A 13,052-nucleotide genomic window follows, 5' to 3' on the forward strand; every position below is an offset into this window, starting at 1 on the left:
TTTTTTTTAAAAAGAAAACTAACTGCTCACTTGAAGAATGGATGGTTGACCTACAGCAATAATGGAGATGCTTACACTAAATGGGAGAAACAGCAGAAAGAAGTGAGACAAAATCTGGAGCTATGAGGATCCCATGAAAGGATTATACAATTGTACTCACCAAGCAAAACAGGGTAGCAACCATCTCACTTTACAATGATTGAAACCACTGATTTCTTAAAGAAATATCTCATAACTGTATGAAATATAAAACCTGGTGTAACTTTACACAAGAGCATACATTTGTTATATTCACCCACTTGCAGATATTTTTCTGTACTTTGAGGCTGATTCACCACTTACTTACAGTTACATCAGTAAGTAAAATCCAGGGATTTCAATGGAGTTTACTCTAGATTTACACAAGTGTAATAGGGGAATAGAAGTAGATTTTCTATTTACAGCTTTGTTCAAACAACAAACAAGACCTTGTAATAAAACTTGTTATAGACTATACGAAAAGATTACATCAGTAGTACATGAAAAATGTGACAAAGTGTCATTTATTACCTTGGGCCTGTTCCACTAGCTAAAGGATATAGATGCTGAATTATTCTGACATATGGGTAACATCTAGCTGCTTGGCAGGATCTTCATGAAGTTGTACTGAGTGTGAAGCGTGACTTTTGGCACGACCTAGTCACTGGATCATTCATTAGATGCACTTTGTAGCTTTTTCTCGTTTGATTCACTTTTCTTTTTAGAAAATTTTCACACTGTAAACATATTTAAAGGCCTATGGTACGGAGACTTTAATGACAAAGAATACCTAGGGTGAGTCCTCACTCAAGCTCTGAGCCCTGTACTCTGGCTAAAGGGTCTGGAGTGGTGTAAAGGGACTCCAAACACCCAGATCTGGCATGGGGAGGATTCTCCTGATGCTGGAACTGAGGAAAACAGCTGTAAGACAGCTCTCAGAGAACTCCCTTGTAAGCCTTGTAGTAGAGAGTGTGATGGGGGCGGGGCTGGGGACAGGAGGGACACATCAGGGGCAGCATCACCACATGTAGGGCTTCAGCCCATAGGTAGGTTGTCATAACTTATATAGGCCCCCAAGGCAGTCTGCATTATATCAAGACCCACACTGTGGCTTAAAACCACCATAGCTTCTCACATCCCTTGGGCTGCAAGTTCGGTGCTGCCCCTCTTACAGGTGCCACCCAGAATCCCATCCATTATTTTTCCATGGTCATGTATGCTTTATTCAAGAATCTACACAAAGCCTTCCAAGTTACCTAAATCCCAATATGCATGGCCAGCTGTATTTTAACAGGTATGTTAGTCGAGATGAACCCCAGGCTACCCACTAGAGTCTACCTTGACCTGTTATAATAAATCTTTCTACGTCCACATTAAAGTTTTAAAATGTTAGTTGTTTTTAAAATACATCTTTACTCCTAGTCTAGACTAGGGCTATGTGAAATACCTATGGAGGAGATCCTGAGGCCCTTCCCTAGTTTTGGCTCAGCCTTTACCCAAGTGAATTCCAATCAATCAGTCCAAACTCCCATTGAGACAATGGGAATTCTTGTGTGTAAGGACTTAGTAGAAATTCATGTGTGAGCCTTAGGGTTTCACTCTTGTGGTTGACCTCTGCTTCCTGCCCTGGGTGTGGGGCTTCCTCAGAACCATTTCCAGAACTGTAATCAGGCCACTCAGACCCCTGATGAGCGTTAGAGCGAGCTCCAACTTGCACCACTGTTGCTGGATGGTTAATAGGTGCAGCTCCACTACGCTTGCTCCCTGTCCCCAAAACGCTCCCATGCCAGAAGAGTTGTTTGACAGGTGAAGATTTCAGCACTAGCACACTTACCTCTCCTGGGCATTGCCCTCCAACAGGGGGATTTTCTGCTGACTAGTTGTGATCAGTTCTGGCCTCTTTGCACCAGCTGAATGGCACAAAGGAGCTAGATGATTAGAGAGATCATCCCATAGACTGTCCTTCCTATTCCTCAATACAATATTGATTAGACTAGTATTTTTACATTATAATTTGTTACATTAATTGAGCATATGTAAATGTTAAGAAGTCCCTATCAACATGAAATCTAAACAATCAAATATAAAAGAAGAGGTGGAAGTAGTTTCAGGTGCTTCTTCTCCCCCTTAGTCTATATGCTAGATGTCTCAGGCTTTTATATTTTCTTATTTTTTAAAGAAAAGCTTTTCTCTTACCAACTGCGATGCAAAAGACCAATACAAAGAACAAGGAACTCTGACTGTCTACATGGGATACCATGAAAATAATTACCAGCAGAGTGCAGGTGCACAAAGGAAATAAACAGAAAAAGTAGAAAAAAATAATTGAGGTGTTATTGGTATTTTTTCATCTGTAGTAAGTAAAAAAATGACAGAAAGGAGTATGATGGTGCCCTGAATTAAAAGCATGACAACTATTTCATTGTGCTTAAGGATTTTCTCCTGTGATTTTAGATTTCATGTTGCTGAGATTTTACTCCAGAGTAAGGCAATTATACACAAGTATCCAAAATTATACAGAAGTATCCAGCAGTATAATATCAATACATTTTATCTCACATAAAGACAACAGTTAGATGCATGTTATTATATTTTGATTAACGACTGGGCATGCAGTGTGCAAGCAGAAATGTAAACAAATCAAAATGGTAATACCTATCACTTTATTCTTCTTCCCATTTTTTATTGGTGTACAAAGCAAACTTTTTATGTGCTGGTTTACATTTTCTGCATTTTCATTCTGTTAAGCAAATAAAGAATAGTTAAAAACTTACAGAGAGATCTATTCATGAGCCCTGATTGGCAGGCCATGCAAGGAAGGCAGATTATAAAACTGTAATTCTTACACTATAAACTCTTTGGGGGCAGGGACCATGTCTTCATTTGTGTTTGTGCATCATCTATCATAATGGGTACTAGGGAATAATAAATAAATAAATGAGTAATAACAAAGTTTCAAGATGAATTTTCAGTCATTTGGGTCCACTTTTTCATTTTATGATAGTTCCTTTCATTAGAATGAAAATGACTGTATTGTACACTCGGGACAGATTTTCAACTTAGGGTAGCTGAGGAGAAATTAGTGGGGCTCTAAGATACCTTCTCTACTTCCCCAGTTGTGAGGATTCTTAAGTAATGAAAGAAAACAGACCTAATTCTGCTCTGTTACACCTAGTACTGGAATCTCATGGGGATAACTAAGAACAAAGCATGGCCCAATGTCTGATTCCATAAAAGGGAAGGAAAAAAATATTAGCATGCTAATATTTCAGCTCAGAAGTTTCTTTGATTCTTGGCTGCCTGGGTTAGTTTTTCTTTAGCCTTACAGGCACGATCATTGCACAAATAAAGGAACATTTTGCCTACGGTATAGGAGAGCATATGCTTTGTAGAAAACTTTCAAAGGGATGATGTAATGTGTAATGCTTTATATGACTCCAGGCACTTCTATGCAATTAAGAGCCTTGATACGTGTGAAATTAACTGGAAAATAGGAGGAACACCAGCCCCCTGAAGCCAGCCAGCTCTTCACAGACCAGAGTTTGGAATACCTATACTGTGTTGCTCTTGTCTGCAATGTGTTAATTTATGCTGGTAACAACTATTGTCTCAACTCTCCTCTCAGGTGCACAGACACATAGCTTCAAAGATTTGCTGCTGCACTTTATACACTTGCTCAGTAGTTAGTTACATAGGTATGAGGATGTCTGTCTGAATACTCAATGGTAAGCTCAATCATTATAAATACAACAATTTGCAACAGTTGCAGGGTGCTGATGAAAAGTGAGCTAATAATGCTTTGGGGGTTATCGAGAGTCCTAAAGCCCAAACTGGGATGGAGAGAAAAGAAACTGGTAGGGAACCTTGATTTCATGATTCATCTCTCATCCCCATACACCAATTCTCCATCTTTGAACATCAGCAATCAACCAAAGATTTGCTTGCTTTCCTCAAAATGACACACAGACATCAGTTATTTTCTATGCCCGTGTGGACCGAAGTGCGACCTTGCATGCTGCCCTTCTAAAGTGTTAGCCATGCACAAGGTTTCTACTTGGTTAGGTGACAAGTTTTTCCATTAACTTGAGTCAGTGGTGAAAATTATCCTATCCACTCCATGTAGATCTGTTTTTTACTCTTATTCTTCCCTCTTCATGCATGTCCTTTCCTTCTGGCCATGGTCACTCCATTTTTTCTTCCCACTTTCTCCTCTTTTGTCCCTCCCTAATATTTCCTTCTGTTCTTGCCACTCTTCTGTTTCCTCTTCTCCTGTCTCTTCCACTGATTCCCCTATTATTTAGTGTTTAAACCATTAACCTTTTTTCCAAGCTGCAACCATTATTTGTCCCAAATGTTCCTTTGCTCCTAACTCTCCAGCAATTACAGTTGAGAGAAACTGAAGGAGGGCTTTCATGAAAGCTAGTTAAGTGCTTGGAGGAGGAGGGGAACCAATGGCCCCCAAGGTAATGTTCCTATGTGGCCTAATCCAAGGCCCATGGAGTCTCTCCATTGACTTGAGTGAACTTTGAAGCACCCCACAAGGCACACAGCTTATAGGAAATAGACCAATGATCAGTTGTTTGGAGAAATGGAGGGAGGGAGAATAGACAGGAAAGGAGTATAAGATATGGACTCAATGTCATTGTGCTGAAAAAATAGATTATCCAGAATTCCTCTCCAGAAGTACTACTGTTTCTTCTTTGTCCATGTGTGCACATGTATCTAGAAGTAAACACATGTCGACATTTTTCTTCGGCATAATAAATCATTTAGAGTCCAGAGAACAATGCATTTCTGCATGAGCAGAAAATTCAAATTCTGCTGCCAAATCAAAGGGCTTGTCCTAAACAAACACCTGTTTGAAACTGGTCCCAAAATGTTTCTTTTATGTATTTTAAATTTTCTGCCAAATAGTAACCTATTTCTTTGTCTACCTAATCCAGGACATCTATTTTGTACCTCCCGCCCCCACGATGAGCTATTAAATGGGGCTAGTTGTGGGCTCTATCCTGCAAAGTGCAGAGCACTTAGCTCCCAGTGTGACTAAACCATGCACAGCTGAAAGTGGAAGCACTGCATAACTCTCCAGCAGCCCCTATTATCCAGTTATTGGAACAATCTTGTTGGACATTGTACCTTCTGCCCTGCTTGCTGCTTAACCCCAGAAGGGAGAGAGTATAGTGGAAGCCCATCTATTGACAGTAATACACTCCCTCCCCCCACCAACTCTCTCCCTCATCCACTGTCTAAGAGGCTTCCTACAAATGTATTAGCTTATAATAAACCAACCTGCCTTTGCAAAAGTGTAACAAGACGACCAGGTGACTTTCCAGGCACTGTTCTGGGAGTAAGAGGCACAGGTTTGCTTTTTGCTGATAGGGACGCCAAGGCACTAGAGCTGTTGCTTGGGCATTCACTACACTGGTCTGTTTGTTACCAATTGTCCCTTCCTTCCTAAATCTCGAGTTTCTATCCAAGTGGTCACCCTGGGACACCCTGCTACAAGCTGGCTCTTCCTGGTGCTGCTCTGTGGACTGGGAAGCATGAGGTGTTGAAGAGAAGTGCAGTTGCACCTCCCTCAGAACAGCAAACAGTTCACATCTGTATCATGGCTAACCTCTCCCACACCAAAAGTGAGAGAAAGAACTTCTGAGTCTACTCCCAAATCTTACAGCAAACTGTGGTGGCCAGTCCTCAGGATTGATGTGGAAAGCCTCCATCCTGTCTTCATTCAAACCTCCCTTAGAACATACTTTCTCTTGGCCTAGGAAATGTATTCTCTAGTAAATAAGTAAAGTTAGATTTATTTTTATACTGATTTTCTTTGTGATGAATCCATCTTCTGGCCCCCCTGGCCCCCTGTGTGTCAGAACTGTATTGTCTGTAAACTTCTTGGGCCAGGCACCGTATCTTCCTCTAAGTTTAAACAGTTCTGAGCATCGGCAGTCAATAAAAACAGCAATGACAGTAGTAATAAGGGTAGCACACACAAGACTTGGTCATATATGAAAGGTGCACAAAAAATCATCTGTGTCTTTTATTACTGGATTCCGAACCCAATTTCACTTTACTTACTGTCCATGGAAATCTTCTGTCTTTGCAGACATCTGGTATATTAAGAGGCTCCATGGTATTCTTGACATACTGAGCATACATATAATTTATTTTGTTTGCATCATAGTCCCTGATGGAACAGCAAGGACAGACAGATATTATTCATGGTATTCTTTATATGACACTGGGACATGCAATAATTCTAAGCAAATGTAAAATATATCATGTGTAAATCAAAGGGAAAGGTGTGATCAATTCCCAAGCCCAGATCCACCATCATGTCCAACCCAACACATAATCGTAGGCTGTGCTACAGTTAGGTGACTCAGACAGCCCAATTTTGCATATCCACGTCTCATTTAAATTGAGCTAACAGAGATGATGATGTCCAGCCATTCCATACTGTGCACATCACTACAAAAGACCAAACAAATAACAATATTCTGAGAGTAACATTATAACTCTTATCTCTGATGCATGTGTTTATTCTGTTTACTCAATTACAACTGAAATGCGGGAGATGTGTAGGTGTATTTAGCACTCCAGGCACGCAAGTGACTTCTATTAAAATTCATACAAGTTCTCTCTACATATTTGTGGTTCTGATAAGGACTTGTCTACATGAGAAAGCTGCACGAGTATAATTCAAGTTTAAAAATTAACTGTTTTAGTGCAAACCCCTGTGCAGACATTTTGATTTAAGTTTGGCTTATTTCAGTTTAGTTTAAACTTGTCGCTAACTGATTAAAGCTCAACTGAAATAAGCCTGATTTCAACTGAAATATAAGCATCCATACAGGGATCTGCACCAATTTAACTAAATTGGTTTAAAAACTTATTTAAGATAAACCAGTGCAACTTTCTGATGTAGATAAGCTGTAAAACGTAGTTATGTCTTGTGTAAGCATCCAGAGGAAATTATACTCTTAAATGTTAGGATAGTTAGAGATGTATTAAAAATACTAAATTTAGGAATAAATCAATGTAGTCTACAAGAATGAAGGATAAAAATGAATGACAGATGAATATATGCCATTTAGTTGTAGCCATATCAGTCCCAAGATATTAGAGACAAGATGAGTGACGTTGGTCCAATAAAAGATGTTACCTCAACCAGCTGAATGCATGTTCACAGAAATAGAGCACTTCAAAAATAATATTTATCTAGAAATCTGATACATTTGAAAATCAATAATAGATGAAATTCACATATTTCTCAACTGAGAGCAGATGGCAACATTTATGAATTTTCTGCTTTCAAGTTCATGTAAAATGTGTTCTTAGAATGAATGAACGAACAATTAATTGCATGGGGATTGCATTATTGACACAGAACATCTGTTTCTCCCAAATCGGGGCCTAAAATAACTTTACAAAATCAATCATCTCTTTTTTAATTGCTAAATACTTATGTATTTAATTACGACACTTTCATTCTTGTCCTAGCCCTTCCCCGACCGCCCATCTTCTATCGATATACCTGTTCCCATCAGGCTTCTCCATTTTCTCTTTGACTTGTGAGTAGGATTCTATTATTTTTCAGATGTAAATGCACATGTCCAAAGTATCCATGCACAACACTGGAGACAGGAAAGCATTCTTTTCTATATAACAAATTCTGTTATTTAGGGACAAACCCTGCACTTCGGAAGACTGGCCTGATTTTGGGCTCAACTCAGCTCACGGATTATGTGATGAGTATCAGAGAGTACCTTTTATAATAATTTATTCTACCTAATGCATGTCACTGTGCCTTTTATGACCCCTGAAACTGTGACTTTAGAGCATCAGCCTTCAGTGGTCTGGATGGATCATAAGACAGCCCACCATAAAGGGCGGCACATAGCTGTGCTGCCCCAGGAATATTTCAGGGAAGGAATTATGACTCAGTGGACCAAAATTCCCTCCCTGCTTCCCTTGCTCTCAGCCTGAGAGAAGACTTCACTGCTGGCCTCTACAAGCATTAAACTACTCTCAGAAGCATGCGCCGGCAAGCAGGAGAGAAGTATGAATGGAAGAAGCCAAGGCCTGCCCATTTGCCACCCACCTGCTCTAGAGAGGGAGTAAGCAAGCATTCCCTCTTTACTCTCTGGTGCTGGCATGTAGTCCAAGTCCCAAAATAGACCAAAACCTTTTGCCATCTTGAGCCAGAATCTTTGGGCTGAATTTTCAAACATATGTGCGAGAATTGCATATGTGAAACAGTCAACAGCAAAAAGAGGTCAGTTGAGCACAAAATGCTCAAACTGGATGCTGTACATTGCATATCCAATAGTGTGCCCTGTGTACAACTTAATTTCATGCTTTTGAAAAGTTAGCCCTCAGTGCTTCATAAAATAACATTTTTGTAATAAATAGAAAAAGTTAGAGAATGGATGATATTCCAGCATTTTATGTACAGATTCTCTGACTGAGGTTAAATTCAGAATCTATTTAATATGGGCACGTTAATTCAGTTATTGCCTCTGACTTTTCTTTTTATCCAGATTGAATAATTAAGTGAATGGTGTCCTGGAGTTATTGCAAAAGGGGCTTGGAAGTCAGGATGCTGGATTCTAGCTCTGATTCTGCCAATCACCACCTTGTGCCTCAGTTTCCCTACCTATAAAATGGGAATAATACTTACCCACCTTTGTAAAGTACTTTGATATCCTTTGATTAAAAGTACTGCACTAATTAAATACAGATGGCTTCTACTATGATTACTACAACTGAGCAAAGCTGTTTGCACTTCTAGTGAATGGTTCTCACGGGTAAATTCCAGACTAGAAGTTTGTGCCTACCTGAACTGAATTCCTGTGTTTTGTACATCTGCACAGACCTACAGGGTAGTCTTTTGGTACAGCTATTTGTAGGCTGCAAACTCTTTCTTAGACTGTGACCCTACAAAGATATAAGTATGTATGTAACTTTAGGCACATGAGTAGTCCCTAATTGGCTTCAAGGGACTTCAAGACTTTATTCATATGCCTAAAGTTAAACACACACTTAAGTCATTGCAGGATCAGGGCCATACTTATAAGCTTGTTGTGAAAGGGATCATATTATCTTGTGTATTTGTACAGTGCTTCCATATCTTCTGGCCCAGAACAATCTCAAACCAAGATCTGTTGACACAGTGCAGCCAAGAGGATCTGAGCACCATCATTGCCAGGAGGCGTTGGAGATGGATTGGCCATGTGCTTCGGATGGAAACTGATTCCATCACCAGAGTAGCAATAAGATGAACACCTGAAGGTAAGCAAAACCAACATGGCGAAGAGCTGTGGAAGCCAAGCTGAAAAACCTGGAGCACAGCTGGGGAACAATTGAAAGACTTGCCAGAAACAGACAGGAGTGGAGGAGCTTCGTCACTGCCCTAAACGCCAGAGGCATAATAGGAACATGATGATGATGATAGCACAGTGGGGTGTAATCTTGATTGAGGTCGCTGGGTACTATTGCAATTTTTTAATAAATAATAATAATAATAATAAAATAATAGTAATAATACATGTTTAACCAGTAGGTGCCGCTGTTATGCAAAGCCATGTAATCAGAATTAAGGCCTAACCAGAACTCCTAGGGTACTAAATTATTAAGTTTCAGAGTGGTGGCCGTGTTAGTCTGTATCAGCAAAAACAACGAGGAGTCCTTGTCGCACCTTAGAGACTAACAAAAACGATGCGGTGGAATTAAACTGATTTAATATTGGACTTTGCCCCCCAATATGAAAGTCTATATGAAAATATTTTGTTTACGTGAAGTTTTACCTGCAACATTCTAACTTTATTTTCTAGATTATTTTCAGCATTTAAAACCACACCCAAAAATTTTAGATTTTCCTAAGGTTCCGACACCTGCCCTGCTTGAAATGTAAGCTAGCAAGGCATTCCACTAAGTGGCAGGGTAGAAATATTTCTGTAAAGGCTCTATAACTGGAGAATGACATTGTATGCATGCAGGATAGGATGGTACGGTGTACTCTGGCTCACATACTGCTGCTTACTACCAATGACCCTTCTGCTGGTCTCTGCAGAGCAGGACAGGACAAGCAAAAGGTGGCATGGGAAAGCCCTGTATACTCCTCTAGGTTCCCATCCCTTCTAAATCCACAGAAAAAGGCTGCATTAATGTGCCATACTTCCCATTCTGTGCTTAGAGCCACGTTTAGGGGGCTATGGGGGCCATACTCTAGGGGCCATTGAAAGTTGGTTGTGCTGGGTGGTACAATTTTCTGTGTTGCTTTAATTTCTCTTTCTTTCGAAGAAAATACTTGTGATGTTAAAACTGTTATCAAAATCTAAAACAATTACATTTAAAATGAAGGCTAACAGGCTTTTGGGGAGATAGTTAACAGGAAAAAGGTATAGAGCACACCTTATCCAGGAGTATTTAACTTTGAAAACACTGCATGAAATGAAGAAAATTAAACAAAGCTGCCCTCAGACACAACTGTGTGACCAGCTCTGCTGAGACCAATGGGAACACTGCATGCATATCTCAGGGTAAAAGCCTCCAGCAGATAATAACGCATTGCCTAATTCTATTTATTGAAGTTATTTGTCATGAAAAGTTAGTAAAAGCAAAGACTCTTCAGTCATTTCCATTTGCCTGTAATGAACAGAAATTCATATCAAGTTATTTTACCTCTTCAGGACATCAGCTGAATCGTCTAATTCTTCAAACTCCATGTGAAACACACTAGAAAATGAATCCTATAAATACAAAAAGGATTCTTATTGGATGGAAACTAGTAATATTCGTAATTCTGATTAACAGTATCAATAGTAATAAGGAGAAAGTCAGCTGCAATTATTTACACAGAGTCTGCCTTAAGGCGGAAAAGAGAGAAATCCTTGTATTTTACACTCCCTACCCCCACCCACCCCATGACAATTCTGGCCAGAACAGGGAAATATAACCTCCCTGTGTCACTGAAATCCCTTGCATCTCCAGGGAACATTCACCCCAAGTGAGGGCAGGCATGTTCACAAATAGCTCTGGAGCTAACTGTTAGCAAAGAGTCTATTTTAACATTTACAATTCCAGACTAAGAGTGTATTTGCGATCAACCTCAGTCATGTCACTTTTCTTAGATGTAGAGAGTCCCAGGAGCAACAATAAGCCTTAAATGTATTGCTAGATCTCCTTATGGCTTCTTATCACTGTAGTATCTGAGCATTTTGCAAACACCAATGAATTTATCCTCACATACCCCTGTGAGGCAGGGAATTATCATTATCGCCATTGTATAGATGAGAAAGTGAGGCACAGAGAGGAACTGGGCCAGACCTTGGGTTTTGGCTAAATTGCACAGAGCATAGATCAGAGAGAGCGTGTGTGTGTGAGAGTGCATATGCAAATGGGAGCATAGGTCACATAAATCTCTCTTTTGCTTTCCTGTGATGCTAGTACTGCTCTGCAGGGCAGTTTCTCCTGAGCTTTATTCAAGGGATGCTCTAATTTATGTTGGGCTGCAATGGCCACAAAGGGCCCAAAGTGAAGCCAAGGTCTCATTTAGAGCAGGTGGTCTTGGCCATGTCATTCTTCCTCCGGCCAATCCCCTTTTCCCTGCTACACCAGCCACAGAGCGAGTGAGTGATGTAACAGCTCATGTCAGCTCTCTATCATGGGAGAAGTATACTACCCCTGGAGGTGATCCTCTCTGGGATGGTTCAGATGACCTTAGGGACAGATTACACCACCTGGCAGTGCAAAATGGCTGCACCAAACCACAGAATCTGACCCAGAGAGAGGTCATGCCCCGAAGAACTGACATCCAAACTGAAAGGATGTCATACAAACAGAGGTGAGGACGCATGAGAATGGGAGAAGAAAATGTTGGAGTGGATCAGTGATGGAAGGCTAGTAAAAGAAGTGTGGACAGAAGGAATCTGCTACTGTGAGCAAAAGAGTACACTGCAACCATTGTCTTTTTGTCTTCCCTCTTCTTTATAGTGGAGGCCTGATTCTCCAGTTCCTTGCACTTACGTAGTAATTTAAATTGTGCAAAGTGGGTGCAAAATGTGATCAAATCAAAATGGAGGAAGGAAATAGAGAAGCTGACCCAAGGGGCCTCTAAAGAACGAGAGCACTACTCCCTTTAAACTAAGTCACACTTGATACTCACAGTGCAATCTTCATCTACTATGAAAATGGTGCACCTCTGCACCTGCATGAAGGAAATTATAGTTGCAGCTATCTTCTTCAAAATTACTTCCAAACATTGTTGCTCTTCAAAAATCAAGCTAGCAAGATCAAGAAGCACCTAGACAAAAAGAAACCCTTTGTGAAAATTCTAATAACTATGAGTTAAACAATAATTATATTTATTACCCTCTTGGATTTTTTTCCCAGTCTGATAACTTTGGTCACCTGAATACATTTTAATTTAAGTTTTTGCAGAGCAACAGGCTATGTGGGATGTCATTAATGGCATCCATTGTGAACACCTTTTATGAGAGAGGCAAAGAGTGTAGCTAGCTAGATACAGTATCTAACTATAGCCTGATAGACTTAGGAGATGCTGCTGGGAGAATTCTCAACCAGCCAGATATGGCCAGATTATATCACCTGTTCCCCACTCACATGGCACAAAGGGTATGGAACCAGGTGTGAGAATCTAGCCCGACACGTTTATTGATCTGTAAACTCAAGGAACAAGTTTGAAATTTTACCCTACTGGAAAGCTTTGGAACAGTTTCTGCCCATTTGTTTCTACACGCCTTTTTTCATATTGTGTGTGGTGGATCCAGATTCTTTCCTCAATAAAAAGCAGTGGTATAAATAACTCTTTAACAAAGAGGATGGCTAAAAGATGCATAATTAGAAACACACAGAGAGAGATCAGCTCTGCTTCCCACTGTTACTGCAGATACAGTAAGTGGTTGTTTGTGAGTATAAGGGAGTCTAACAGGCTGAATGAAGATAACTTTCGCAGAAATGCTTGAGCTATACAAGCCTCACACTCTGGAATACATGCAGCAAGACACATTCTG

The 13,052-nt window shown here is 40.1% G+C and overlaps 1 protein-coding gene across 6 annotated transcripts in view; it reads right to left on the reverse strand.

Annotated features, from left to right (window-relative positions):
• Positions 1-13,052, reverse strand: part of PDE5A (phosphodiesterase 5A) — a 94,920-nt gene that overhangs the window by 46,772 nt on the left and 35,096 nt on the right. For all 6 annotated transcript variants that reach the window (XM_073341003.1, XM_073341002.1, XM_073341005.1 and 3 more), the window contains exons 6-9: positions 12,185-12,322; positions 10,702-10,769; positions 6,094-6,202; positions 2,674-2,758 (exon numbers count right to left, since the gene is read on the reverse strand). In XM_073341003.1, coding sequence (XP_073197104.1) covers positions 2,674-2,758; positions 6,094-6,202; positions 10,702-10,769; positions 12,185-12,322 — 400 coding nt within the window. The remainder of the gene's footprint in view (positions 1-2,673; positions 2,759-6,093; positions 6,203-10,701; positions 10,770-12,184; positions 12,323-13,052) is intronic.

Source organism: Lepidochelys kempii, chromosome 4 (assembly GCF_965140265.1).
Source record: "Lepidochelys kempii isolate rLepKem1 chromosome 4, rLepKem1.hap2, whole genome shotgun sequence".
In the NCBI taxonomy this organism is placed as follows: Eukaryota; Metazoa; Chordata; order Testudines; family Cheloniidae; genus Lepidochelys; species Lepidochelys kempii.